This window comes from Caloenas nicobarica, chromosome 2 (assembly GCF_036013445.1).
Source record: "Caloenas nicobarica isolate bCalNic1 chromosome 2, bCalNic1.hap1, whole genome shotgun sequence".
Taxonomy (NCBI): Eukaryota; Metazoa; Chordata; class Aves; order Columbiformes; family Columbidae; genus Caloenas; species Caloenas nicobarica.
In genome coordinates, this window is record NC_088246.1 from 165,759,194 (window position 1) to 165,772,525 (window position 13,332).

General features: G+C 42.4%; 1 protein-coding gene across 3 annotated transcripts in view; it reads right to left on the reverse strand.

Annotated features, from left to right (window-relative positions):
• MAPK15 (mitogen-activated protein kinase 15) overlaps window positions 1-13,126 on the reverse strand; it is a 37,008-nt gene extending 23,882 nt beyond the window's left edge. For all 3 annotated transcript variants that reach the window (XR_010605779.1, XR_010605778.1, XM_065628602.1), the window contains exons 1-10: window positions 12,983-13,126; window positions 9,983-10,081; window positions 9,509-9,538; window positions 6,842-6,932; window positions 6,194-6,324; window positions 5,876-6,039; window positions 4,806-4,945; window positions 3,396-3,453; window positions 1,616-1,753; window positions 1,262-1,367 (exon numbers count right to left, since the gene is read on the reverse strand). Coding sequence is in view for 1 of the 3 variants with exons in the window: in XM_065628602.1 (XP_065484674.1) it covers window positions 1,262-1,367; window positions 1,616-1,753; window positions 3,396-3,453; window positions 4,806-4,945; window positions 5,876-6,039; window positions 6,194-6,324; window positions 6,842-6,932; window positions 9,509-9,538; window positions 9,983-10,081; window positions 12,983-13,051 (1,026 nt within the window). In the remaining 2 variants the exon portion in view is untranslated. The remainder of the gene's footprint in view (window positions 1-1,261; window positions 1,368-1,615; window positions 1,754-3,395; window positions 3,454-4,805; window positions 4,946-5,875; window positions 6,040-6,193; window positions 6,325-6,841; window positions 6,933-9,508; window positions 9,539-9,982; window positions 10,082-12,982) is intronic.
• Window positions 13,127-13,332: the final 206 nt, after the last annotated feature.

The following is a 13,332-nucleotide window of genomic DNA, read 5'->3' on the forward strand; positions in this document are numbered from 1 at the left end:
GCTGCCTAGGGGCTAGACACATTATGGGATGCAGGGAAAAGGGATAACACAGGACTTATGTGATGTTCAGGGTAGGAACCAAAAGCAGGAAAATAAAGGGGTTTATGTGATTTGGGGAGGAACGAGTGTGGGAAATAGGGGGTAAGAGGAATAAAAACGGTCAGTTGTGTAAATAGCTGGCTGGTCAATTGTCTGACCATGCCCTGCACCTGATCAATGCAGTTTGATCCATTTTATTAAATTCCTTTCTCTTTCCTGGAAGAGAGGCTGTCTGTTTTGTCTGCATGTGTGTATGTAGGTGTGAGTGCCAGCAACAGCAGTCAGGTCACAGGGCCTGTGTGTCCACAGTGCCAGCAACTGAAGAGAGTGCAGGTGAACCTGTGACCGCTGGCAAAGATCAGGTCAGACTGGTGGGTGAATAGATCAAGTGCCCGGGAGCAAGGGGGTGAGTGGGTCTGTAGGCGCCAGCTCTGGCTTTGAGGGCACCTGTGTAACTCTGGTGGTGAGGGTGGGAAGGGCAGAGGTTGGCTACGGGTCCTGGAAAGTCCTGGCCAGCCGTTTGTCTGCACGTGTCTGCGATGGCCCGTACCAGCAACCGCAGCAGGGCTGCAGCCCTGGGGTTTGAACAGCCACGTGCCAGCAGCTGCGGAGACCGGGCTCCAGCCAGCGGCTCAGCAGGCCGAGTGTCTGAGACCAGCTGCTGCAGGGATCCACCTTGTACGTACGTACATACATTCTCATGAGCGGACTTCCCTCTTGCTCAGCCAGAGAAGGGAGCAGGATGAGGCTGCTGGTGCTGTCTGTGTTTGTGTGAGTGCTCTGAGTGCCTGTTTGTGATCCATGTGGCCAGCCATGTATATATGTATGTACATAGTGAGTATGTTTTCTGTGTGCATGTGCCTACTAGGAATACACACATCTTCAGCCTTGCTACTGGCTGGACCTGGGGACAAGGAGTGGCAGCAGCCTCGCCTCTCTTGGACTGTTGGATTCAGCATAATACATTTTCCTCTAACACAGTCTGCCTCAGACATCATGCTTTGCAGACTTTTCCCAGTCGGAATCTAGATACAAAGACATCTCAAAAATTATGACGGTATGGAACTGACTGATAAGAAACACCAAGATGTAACCGTAAGACATGGATGGAAAGCCTAGGGGAATGTAAATAGAAGAAAATGACAGAATTCAGTAAGTGTGTGCAAGAATGGCAGGTTACCTGGAGGATTAGGATTTTGGAAAATAGGATAAGAGAAAGTACCTCATATAATTTATTTCGATATTCTGCCACAGACAGCTGGATATCATCACCTAAAGGAAGAATCACATCATAATCCAGAGAGGGCTCCCTGGCAGGACAGTGAAACCTAAGAAGATGATAACACATAATGCAATTCACTGAGACTAAAAACAGTGCTACAGATTAGTATTATGTTAAAAAGGATTGTTAAATCATCTAGTGTGACTCCTAGTGTAAAAAAGGGGTTGGAGGAAATGAAGAATTAGCTTTGCCTTTTTTTTTTCTGTCAGGCATATAAAGCAAAATTGTGCCAAGAGCAGGTCTATAACATCTCAGAGGACATCAGGGGAAACTGCACATTGGTATTACGCTCACCTTTTCACATAAGGATGCTGCAGAGCCTCCTCTGCTGTGAGTCGTTTATCAGGGTTAAATACTAAAAGTTTCTTCAGAAGATCCAAGGCAGGCAATGGAGTAGAGGATGGTAAAATCTCCTCTAATGTTACTCGCTGCCTACAAGTCAGAGAACAGGTGTAACTACTATAAATTCCTGTCTAGTACACTCCAATCAAATCTATTGTGATGTCAAACCCCTCTGTCCCCATGCTGGGTGCCAAAAAGGACTCTGGTGGGTTGACCCCAGGTGACAGCTATGACCCCATCCAGTCACTCACTCTCTCCCCCTCAGTGGGATGGGGGAGAGAATCGGAAAGGCAAAAGCAAGAAAACTTCAGGGGTTAACATAGACAGTTCAATAAGTGGATGGGGAAAAAAATGAGAAATGGAAAAAAAAAAAAAAAGAAGTTGTGCAAAAGCAATCATTTACCACCAGCGCCCAATACTCAGCCAGTGTCCAAGCAACAGCCGCTTTGGAGAAATCCCTCCCCACCCCAGTTTCATTGCTGAGCATGACACTACACTGTATGGAACACCTCTTTGGTCAGAAGGGTCACCTGTCCCAGCTGTGTCCCCTCCCGGTCTCTTGCAAACCCTCAGCGAGAAACAGAGCCAGCCCTGATGGCTGCTCTGCAAGCACCGTTAAGCAGCAGCTGAAACTCTGCCGTGTTAGCAATACCGTGGTGGTCACAGATACAAAACAGAGGCATCTGGGCTGCTGTGAAGGAAATTAACTCCATTCTAACCAAACCCAGTACAGGTGCACAGCAAAAGGATGAGAAGCAACATTCTCAAGCTGCATCACGGGAAACTCCTCTGGGATATTGTGGCCATGCGCTTCCCCTAGAAAAGGTCGAACACACATGCTGTGCTGACAGTCGAATCGGCAGGGACAAAAGCGTCTCAGTTCCTCAGCTGTCTGGCATAGATTGATACCGGAATCCTGGCATCCCTGAATGAAAGGGAATAATGCCCCAGGATGCCAACTGAAGAAGACACCAAAAGACAGCATGAAAACACATATAGTGTTCAAGTGAACAGCAAGGGACCTGCTAAAGCTTACGGTTCAAGCCGCCCTAATCTAAACCTACAAAAACAGAGTAAACATTCAGAGAACTCGTACCACACACAGCTGGGCTGTGTGTATTGCAGACTCCCCCATGAGAACGGATGCCCACTAGTATCATGACAGATACAAGTAGAGAATACTTAGAGACTGCTGAGTAATTTGCTATGGCCATAAGATAGTGTAAAAGCACTAAGTTTACTAATGTTTACTAATTAGGTACGTAATAAATGCAGGATTATGTCGTAGTCTGTGTACATAACTGGGGGATCCAAAAGAACCATAACAGATATATGGAAAAAAACGCCATCGCAGTAAGAGTTGTTAAGCAGCTGGACTAAGGCTGTCAAACTGAATAGATTCAGGCTTTCCATGTGCGAACCAATGACATCAGATACCCAAATGACTCATAATAGGAAAAATTTCTAATTTTGAGAAAGTACACATGACAACAACTTGGAATGTAGGCCCAACCTAATTTAGTTTTGTTATTCCCAGATTATGTCATTGGTCTTCTCATCTTTTTTTTTTCTTCTTTAAACTTTACATCTCTTCCCTAGAGGTGGGTGAATCTGCAGAGAGCAGAAATAATTTCCACCAGTGAACACTGGAAGGTGAACTCAGGGGAACATTTTGTCAACATCATACAGTAAATTGTTGACTTCCGAGACACACCGAACACACAAGGCTTACCCGGAACTCATGCAGTTAATAACTGAGGCCCTGTAATCTGACTGCATAGCCAAAATATCTGCGATAATGAAAAGATACTGTTAAGATCAGGATTACCAGAGCTACACAGTTTATGAAGGAAAGCAAATATTTGATATTAACACAGGAAATTATCCTAATAAAACTCAATAGGAGATCTTATAGAGCGGGATGGAATAATTACTTACAAATTTTCTAAGCTGACTTTCTCAATTCTTATTTGCTCTATCATAGATTTCATAAACTTGCACTCTTATACCTACATATGCAGAAGCACCAAGATATCTGAGGCCAAATGATCTGGCCAGGATCACTTGTGTGGGATACAAAGAACAAGGGATATCAGCTGTTGATTTCCTCATCACATGCTCAGGGGTTCTTCTTGGTTGGTGACAATGGACCATTTTCTGAACATATCTGTCGTACTCTCAGAGAGTCAACAGTTGCTATGGAATAGATCTTGCTTCTTTGATCCCCATAAATCCTATGCAAAGTTGCTGCTCATAGGTTGGTTCTCCTTGTTCGCAATAATGTTTTGAACAAGTGTCTATTTTCACTTGTTTGGCTAAAAGAAAATTATTCCTGTGATACGCTGCAGCCTTGCAGCCATTGTCCTGTGGTAAGGATACAGGACCTGCTGCTAATGCGCCATTTGTCCTGTGGTCTTAGAAAGCAGACCTGGTTACGACATTATCGACAAATTCCTCAATTCTATTGCTGAGAACAGAATAGCATTTTTTGTTATTAGTGCTGGCTATTCTTCTAACTCCTGTTTCGGTGTTTTCGCACACACATTTTCATTCAGATTTGATTCACACCAACCAAATCTCTAATAAAAACTATTAATAAATGTAAGCTTGAATGGAATCCTCCAAAACTGCAATGTCCTTAAACTGAAGGTAGTTATTTTTCTAAAAACTATTTGCTAGCTCAGTTAGAACACATCAACCTGTTGTAAAAGTTCACAAAGTATATGGGTTGTTAGACTGGAACTCATAGAAGACAATAATAATAATGATAATAATCCCTTTTGGATTTAACATGTATTTACTCCAGCTTTCACTTCTGTGTTTACATTTCCAGATTAAAAAAAAAAAAAAAAAAGCCCAATTTACCTTTACTATGCAAGTCCCACTGAAGTATGATACTCTGTTTTAAACTTATCCTCTTATAAATCTCAGAAATGTTTTGATGGCCTGGTTCTTGTTTCTCTTTTAATCAAGTACGGGTTTATTTTCCTCTAACACTAACATTTCACAATTACGTCTTTAATTTCCTCAGAAAATGTTAGAACAACTCACAAGAGATACCTTCTTCCCTGATCCAGCTGGGCTGCTTTCTTTCACTCTTTAATCTCTTCTCTAAATACCTTTCCCCGTAGGAGAGTCCTACCTTCTGGGGACGGGGCAGGAATGACCCTCAAGATCTGCTCTATTTGATTCACTGTTGATGTGCCAGGAAAAAGCGGTTTCCCAAGTAGCAGCTCTCCCAGAATACAGCCAATGCTCCACATGTCCACACCTTTAGTGTAACTACAAATAAGAACATAAACAGTTAGGACTAAATCAAGCAAACATTTTTCTGTACCTAGTATTCACATCATCTACATTAGCTTATTTTGCTAGAAAAACTAGCTTGATGACTCCTTGAATAAGGATGCTCTCAGGTTTTAACTATGAAGTGAATGAGATTTGAGAATCATGAACCTGGCAGGCATAAACCAGAAAGGAGATTTATCCTACTGAAACTCTACAGTAGGAAACCATAAAAGGAAATGTATTAAAGGTAAATGACAGGACAAAGTAACATATACTTTTCATATGACCAACAGTGAAGACACAAGTTGCTCTTTGGAAACAACTGACTTTTCAGGGCATAATGCATCTACGAAGTAGTTGCAATTACTTACGCAAAGTAAATGCCAAACAGTGGGTAAATGACAATTTGCAAAACATCCACATTTCAAATTTGGGATACTAACCAAACCCGTATTTCATTTCCTTTATGATCAATAAGATCTTGTATATCTAACTGAAAAAAAGGACTAAGCCTAACTAACATGCAGCTGATTTAACATTTGACTTCAGAATATTTTCTGAAGGTCTATCAAAAAACTCTCCTTAAATTTGGAGAAGACGACTAAGGCACTCAACCAAATTTTGTAAAGATGCAAATTTAAGGTTAGAAAGAATAAGTATAGTGGAAGAAAAGGTGACTAACAGATGAACTGATTGATAATGTACGTAGACAGTCTAAGAAGCCAGAAAGGAAATATAAATGTAATGAGATATTTTTATGTTGCAGAACTGAATTTTAAATGTATATTGAGAAAATGGACTGCTGACATGACATTGCATGCGGTGACGTCTAAAATGAAAAGATTCAAGACTTTTAGACAATAAATTTTCCAAGTGGTGAAGAAATCATAGCATCCCATCCCTTCACTCATATCAAGCAGTTACCTCCGAGAGGAAAGTAAGATCTCGGGGGCTCGATACCAGCGTGTTGCCACATATTCCGTTAGAGCAGCGTTACCTTGGTCCTCATTCATCTGACACAAAGAACGAGCCAGCCCAAAATCACAAAGTTTAACAAAGCAGTCTGCATCCAGCAAGATATTTGAAGGCTGAATTGGACAAAGGAAAACGAATAAGCTTTTTACTCTCTGAACAGCAGATTATTATCAAGGTTCTTTTACTGGTTTCATTCTTTTCATACTTCTCCATTTAGTGTTTAACAGAAAACTTGAGTGAAAGATAAAGACTGTGACTGAAATATACCTTCTGATCTCTGTGAATAACATTTCCTGAGTGGATGAACTTAGTTGCCTTCAGGAGTTGGTAGAGAATGTAACACTTGTGGATATCTTTCAGCAAATTCCCCTTCTTAATCACAGCATGTAAATCTGTCTCTGTAATATATTACATCAGTAATATATTTACAACAGCAAAGGATTACCAAGTTGTGAGTGTAAGTTCCTCAAAGCAAGGCCAGAACAAACCACTGTCCAAACTGCAGTCTTTCAAGTGCATCCTCAACACAAGTTAACACTGTAATTACTAATAGTACTGCAATCTCTCTGTATGATCAGGTTGACTTGCATCTCATGCTGCAGTAGCTGTTCTATTATTGCATACTTCTGTTACAATAAAAATCACGGTCTTTTCCATATGCAACTCTTCTGTCTCTACAAGCCTTCTGATTTGTTGCTCACTGCTGTCTTTCCTTGATCTCAACCAGACAGTTCTCATATAATTATTACTCTCTTTAAAGTTTCATTGCTATTTCCACCTAATCAGAACCCCACGTGTTCTGCTCCTACTTATATGTCTGCTTAACATGAATATTCATGTAAGTCATCAACACACTACAAGCAAAGTAGGGAACAAAGATAACTCATAAGAGAGGCTGATGCAACGCAGTCTCACCCATGGACTCAAAGACGAGGTAGATGTCCTTGTCGTTCTGAGCTCGAATAACATCAAGCAGCTTGATGATATTTGGATGTTCTCCAAATTCCTGCAGAGGGAAGAGACCCAGCTGTCAAAATCAAGTGTCTTGCTTGTGAATCATAAAAAAGGACAATAACCTATTTCATTTTGTCTTATTGGCTAGGACAAATATTACCATGCTATTTCCTTTGTTAGGTTTCTACTGAAATAAAGAAAAAGGATTTAAGCTTGCTTTCCAGTATGAAAAAAAAATGTCTATTGTCTGAGACATTAGTTCTAAAAATCCCTCTACACCATTTGTGAATAAAATCCAGTCAATTTTGGATATATTGTATTTCCTACTGAAGGCAAAGAATTATTGTGGCAGTGAAAATAGAACAAAGTTCCCGTCAACATTCATAATTAAAAACCCCTATGAGCCAGAAAGTGTCTATTTGAGGGGAGGCTGAAACACTGTACAGGTTGCACTGATTGAACTGACTGTAATGGGAGATCAGACGGTCGGCATAAAAAAGAGATACCTAAATACAGCTATCTTAACCTTGAGGTGAATTCTATCCTCACATTTGCAGACTGACAATACTGTCAAGATTATTCACTTCATGCTCAGCCTTAACAACTCTTAGTTCCTACAGCTAACACTTTTGTGCAGCTAAAGACACGGTAAACGCTTCACAATATACCAACATTTTCATGAACCTTGAGTATAAAATTATAAATAGCTGGACCATAAAATCTATGTTTGCATATAAAATACTTTATTTTTTTTTGTTATTTGAACCAGTAATATAGACTCTTCATCTATTTCCATCACAAATTCAGTTATAAACAGCATCAAAATCGTAATATTAAGCTATCTCCAGCAGTCTTACAACAGCATCATCTTCCTAGATTCTGAGGCCAAGACAAAAATTAGTTATAACGTACAACATCTAGAAAAATCTACAAACCAACACACTCACCTGCAGCAATCCATGAAAATACTCTTACAAAGCAGTAATATATATGCAGGCCATCAAATGCCTTTGTAATTATTCTGAGGAGAATATTCAGAATACCTATTCAAATAATCTAAATAAGGTTTTTACCCAAAAGGGATATTCTTCACATTGAAGGAAAACCCCATTGTCTCACACTGTGTTCCATTGGAACTGATATCAGGAAGTTATAAAAAAGTCTCAATCTCTACAAAAAAACCAACCTACATTGAAAAAAATCTTGTCAGAGCCAGTCCTACTTACCTTTGCTTAAAGAACAATGCTCTCACTAAAGCAATTACCAAAACTGACATTCTAAAATGTGGCCCAAAATGCATCAAATAGTTCTACAGCTATACTGAATAATAAACATAAAACCTGCAAGCAGCATAACGACCAGCATACTACGTATCATCCAGAAGAGAATCACCAAAATGCCCAAATTCTACATCAACACTTCTCAATTACAAGAAACTTCATCTAGTCCATCAAATGCCCTTATGACAAACAGATTAAACTAAGCAATATTTATGCACAGAAACGAATTTACACAGTCAGGCAAATTAAGACAAACATCCAGTTACCACTGAAAGAATATTTCTTACGTTTTTCCCTTTCTGATCTCAGTCCTGAACCTCAAGAAAGAGCTATAGAATGTGTTCAAAAATAGGAGGGGGGAACTAAAATTCTTAAGTCTATTTAGCACCAAAAGTCATAGAAGTAAGGGCTTAATGGCACCTTAGCCACCCTCCCCCAAAATGACTCATTCTTTCCCTTCAGGAGAAATATCCTTCTTTTTCTTCTCCCAACTCCTCCTCCACCCATCTACTCCAGAAGTGCTATACTTTCAGAGATGATCTAACTTACCAGTATAATCTACTTCTAAGGAACCGCTCTCATGTTTTAGCTGTTAAGTTTGCTGCTTCTATTTCAGGCTTAAAGAATGATCAAAAAGTAAAAAAAAATCTCATCTCTTTACTACATAAACTTGACAGTCTTAGGAAATAACTCTTCCTATGAGCCCAGCCTGGCTTATGTCCTTAGAAGGTCGCGGTTGTAACATTATCACTATTCAAAAACATCGATGTCTCTACATGGTAAGCCTGTGGAGGAATGGACAGATAAATTCAATGCCACTGCCACTGATAAGGTAATTAGGTGTAGTGTGCGGTCAATTATAACAAAACAAGAGCAGCCTTAAGTAGTTCCATACAGAACTTTCCTTTTAGTTTTGTTTTGATTATTTCAAGCGGTCAAGTTGCTTTCCACAGGGCAGAGGAAAAAGCTTTTGGCATGTAAATCTCTTCCACACCCCAGCCCCACCTCTGAATCACTGCATTTAAAACCTAAGAAAAACACTTTCTGTCCACGAAGAAGTAAGAAGTGACAGAAAGTGCAAGTCTATATGGTGATCCTAGAGTAGACATACTGCTAAAAATGGTGAAAGAACCAGGCATGTCTCGAAGAAAAAATAAGACCAACTCTTCATTTCATACAGGTGTTTTTTCCCAGTCAGGAAAAGACTGTTTGCCAAGATGGTGCAGAAAATAAATGAATAGAGTTGTTGACACTGATCATTGCATTTTGAGAAAGAATGGGAAGAAAATATGTGAACAACTTCCGAGATAATTACAAATCAGAGAGGAGGTGGGAAAATGGACATTACCTGCAGGAACATAATCTCTCGAAATGTTCTCTGGAAATAAAGAGACAAACAAAACTTTATTATCACCTCAACAAAATGACAGAACAGAGTATGGACTTCCAATGTGAGGGTAAAATCCATTCTAATCTCTAAAGCAGAGGAAAACTTTATAGGGTAGACAGGCTAGGAAAAAGCCAGTAGCTCACTAAAAAGTGACACGTGCTCTCTGTGCTTAGACACTGTAGCATAACAGCAAGAATCAAATTGTGCATGCCTATGAAGATACTTGTTTCTCAGGAACATCACAGTATTTTGTAGGTGCATGATATACAAAGCTTGACATTTATTGCTCTGTTGTATCCTAATATATGTGTAGACCGTATTATTACATGCATAATTGTCAAATAACTAACATCTTTCAGAGACATAAATCCTGAAAATATCTATGAACTCCCACCACATCTTTCGGGACATGTTAGAACAACGATTTCTTACCTGAGCATCTGTTCTGTTCCTGAAAGCATCAAAAATCTTTTTAACAGCAACTATTTCCCCTGTCCTGCGATCAATTGCTTTCCACACAATGCCATAAGCCTAGGAGACGAAAAGACAGATGAACAGGTTCAGACCTTCAGCGTGGAAGCAGAATGTACTGAAAGAAGATGTAATCACCACTAACTAGAACAAAGAGAGATTAGGCCAGTGAGCAATACTTGGTTGAGTCAAGGACTAGGAACATCAAGACAGAGTCTGATCAAAGGCCCACACGGTCAAGCATCCTGGCCCCCAAAGCAGCCAATAAGCATGTACATGCTCATGAAGATCAGCAAGGTCAAGGTCCTGCACGTGGGTCGGGACAAGCCCCGGTATCAGCCCAGGCTGGGGATGAAGGGATGGAGAGCAGCCCCCAGGACAAGGACCTGGGGGTGCTGGGGGATGAAAACCTGGACATGAACCGGCAATGTGCGCCTGCAGCCCAGAGAGCCAAACGGCATCCTGGGCTGCACCAGGAGCAGCGTGTCCAGCGTGTGGAGGGAAGCGATTCTCCCCCCTGCTCTGCTGTGACCCCCTGAGCTCTGCGTCCAGCCCCGGGGTCCCGGCACCAGCCAGACACGGAGCTGTGGGAGCGGGACAGAGGAGGGACACGGGAATGGGCCGAGGGCTGAACAGCTCTGGGGAGAAAGGCTGAGACAGCTGGGGGTTCAGCCTGGGCAGGAGAAGCTCCGGGAGACCTTAGTGTGGCCTTTCAGTAAAGGGGGCTCATACAAAAGATGGAGAGAGACTGCTACCAAGGCCCATAGTGACAGTATCACAGAATCATGGAATCATTTGAGTTGGAAAAGACCCTTAAAATCATTGAATCCAACTGTAAACCAAACACTGCCATCTTCACCACTAAACCATGTCCCTAAGTGCCATATCTACACATCTTTTAAATACCTCCAGGGATGGTGACTCAACCAGTTCCCTGGGCAGCCTGCTCCAATGCCCAACAGCCCTTTCGGTGAAGAAATTTTTCTAATATCCAATCTAAATCTCCCCTGGCACAACCTGAGGCCACTTCCTCTCATCTTATCACTTGTTACTTGGGAAAAAAGAAAAGAGACCAACAATGTACTATTATAGCACTTATCTGAGACGCTTTATACTCTGTTTGTACTTCCTGATGCACAGCAAAGGACCTGAACCCATACCCCAGGACATGCATATTCTTGGGAAGTCTGCCTCTGAGTATTTAAGCATGAAATCACTTAGTATCACATATTTCAAATGTTTTACTTTGGATGAGTATTTCATAGAATCACAGGCTGGTTTGGGTTGGAGGGCCCTTCCCAGCTCCCCCAGTGCCCCCCTGCCATGAGCAGGGACATCTGCAGCAGCTCAGGTTGCTTAGAGCCCCGTCCAGCCTGGCCTGGGATGTCTCCAGGGATGGTTCAGCCACCACCCCTCTGGGCAATCAGAGATGTTTAAAACAGGTGATTAATCAGAGATGTTAATGTTTAAACATTAACTGCATTTCTGGGTGAGAAATTGCCCAATTGTGCAGATATAAGGTATATCCTAGAATGTGGAAAGTTAAGATTCAAATCTATGTACCCTAAAAATAAGAGAATTGGATCTGTACCACAAGGGAGACTGAGTAATCACCATTGGCAAGCATCGCACAGTCATCCAGAATAGGGAAAACTCGAGTAGAAGTTCTTGTGCCCTTAACAGACAACACGGCTTTTAATTAAACAAAAACAAAACCCAAACAAGACAAAAAAAGCCCCAAACAACAAAAACCCAAACCCAACTCTTTGAATTGCCTCCCTGTAGAGGAATAGCTTATTTCCTTTACTGCTGCACTTCTCAGCTCTATTTTTTGGGCAGTCCTCACCTGTTTCAGAGACTCCAACAGTCTTTTAAGTGCTCAGGTAAGTACATCAGCTGTGTACATACTGAACTTTCTGCATACAAGAGGCAGAAAACACAGATATTTAGGAGACTGGAACTGCTGGAGTTAGGAGCTCAACCAGTAGTTTGGGTAATGTCGGTGATGCCTAGATGATGGGCCTGAAGCCACTATTAAAGACTGAATGTAGTATGTAAAACCATCTCCAAAGAGAACTCTCAAACACTTTGATATTTCAGATGAAACAGTAATGTCATTCTGTTTGAAGAACCTAGCACGTTAAAAGATTTAACATACTACATTCAGTCAAAGGGAGAAAGCTGATAACTAGTAACAAAACGGCAGAAAACATCAGGTCAGGGGCAAACTTAGAGTGAACTACAGACATAAGAAAGACCAGTGTGATTTCAAAAGGAGAAAAACAAAGCATTGTCTTAGAGGATGAAGAAGAAAATGAGCCTCTCTCACGTGCCCCTTACGCATGAAATTCTTAACTACTAATATCAACACAAGTAAACAACGGCAAAGAGCTGCCAAATAGAAACGCAGATAATCCGGAAGGGTTTAGAGACTGCCTGAGGAGAAAGAGCTTAGAAAGTAATGTGGCCTCACCTATAAAAATATGTAATTTTAGGGGGAAAAAATACTTGATGTGGCATAATACTTGAAGTAATGGGGTTACAGTAAACGTGAAAGTATTTGGCAGGCACATACAGAATATACTTTGAGAGTCGGATTAATTTTGCTACAAACCAGGTGTACATGCAAGGTCAGTGCTCTGTGCAGCGTTTCTCCTGTAAATCGCAGGAAAAAAAAAAAACCTGATGGGGAATTGAAAGGTATTTTCGGTTTCACATACTACACCGTAACACTTATTTTCCTCTGAAATTTAATCGTGAAACAACTATACGAAGTCACAGAAAGTTATCAGGCTACGACTTATGATTATTTTTCCTCTATCCAGCATCATAAACATCTCAAAGCCCGGTTTTTCTCCAGCTGTATAAACTCCCAGGCCTCCAGCGCTACCCGCGGCTCACACGGGCCGCAGACAGCGCCGGCCCCGCCGCCCGGCTCCCCGGGCCCGCCGAGCCACTCACCCCCTTGCCCAGGCGCCTCTTGATCTCGTACTTCTGGGCAACGAGCGCCTCCACCTCCGGCTCGCTCATGGCGGGCGAGCAGGCCCCGCGCCGGGCGGGAGGGCGGGCAGGCAGCGGGCAGGCCCCGCACAGCACAGCCCCGCGCCGGGCGGGCAGGCGGCGGGCAGGCGGCGGGCAGCCCCGCGCCGGGCGGGCAGGCGGCGGGCAGGCGGCGGGCAGACCCCGCACAGCCCCGCACCGGACGGGCAGGCCCCGCACAGCCCGGCGCCGCCCTCTCCGCTGGCCTCTGCTGCTATGGAAACGGCCGCGCGGCGCCGCGCATGCGCACGGCCCGGCGGGCGGCGGCGCGG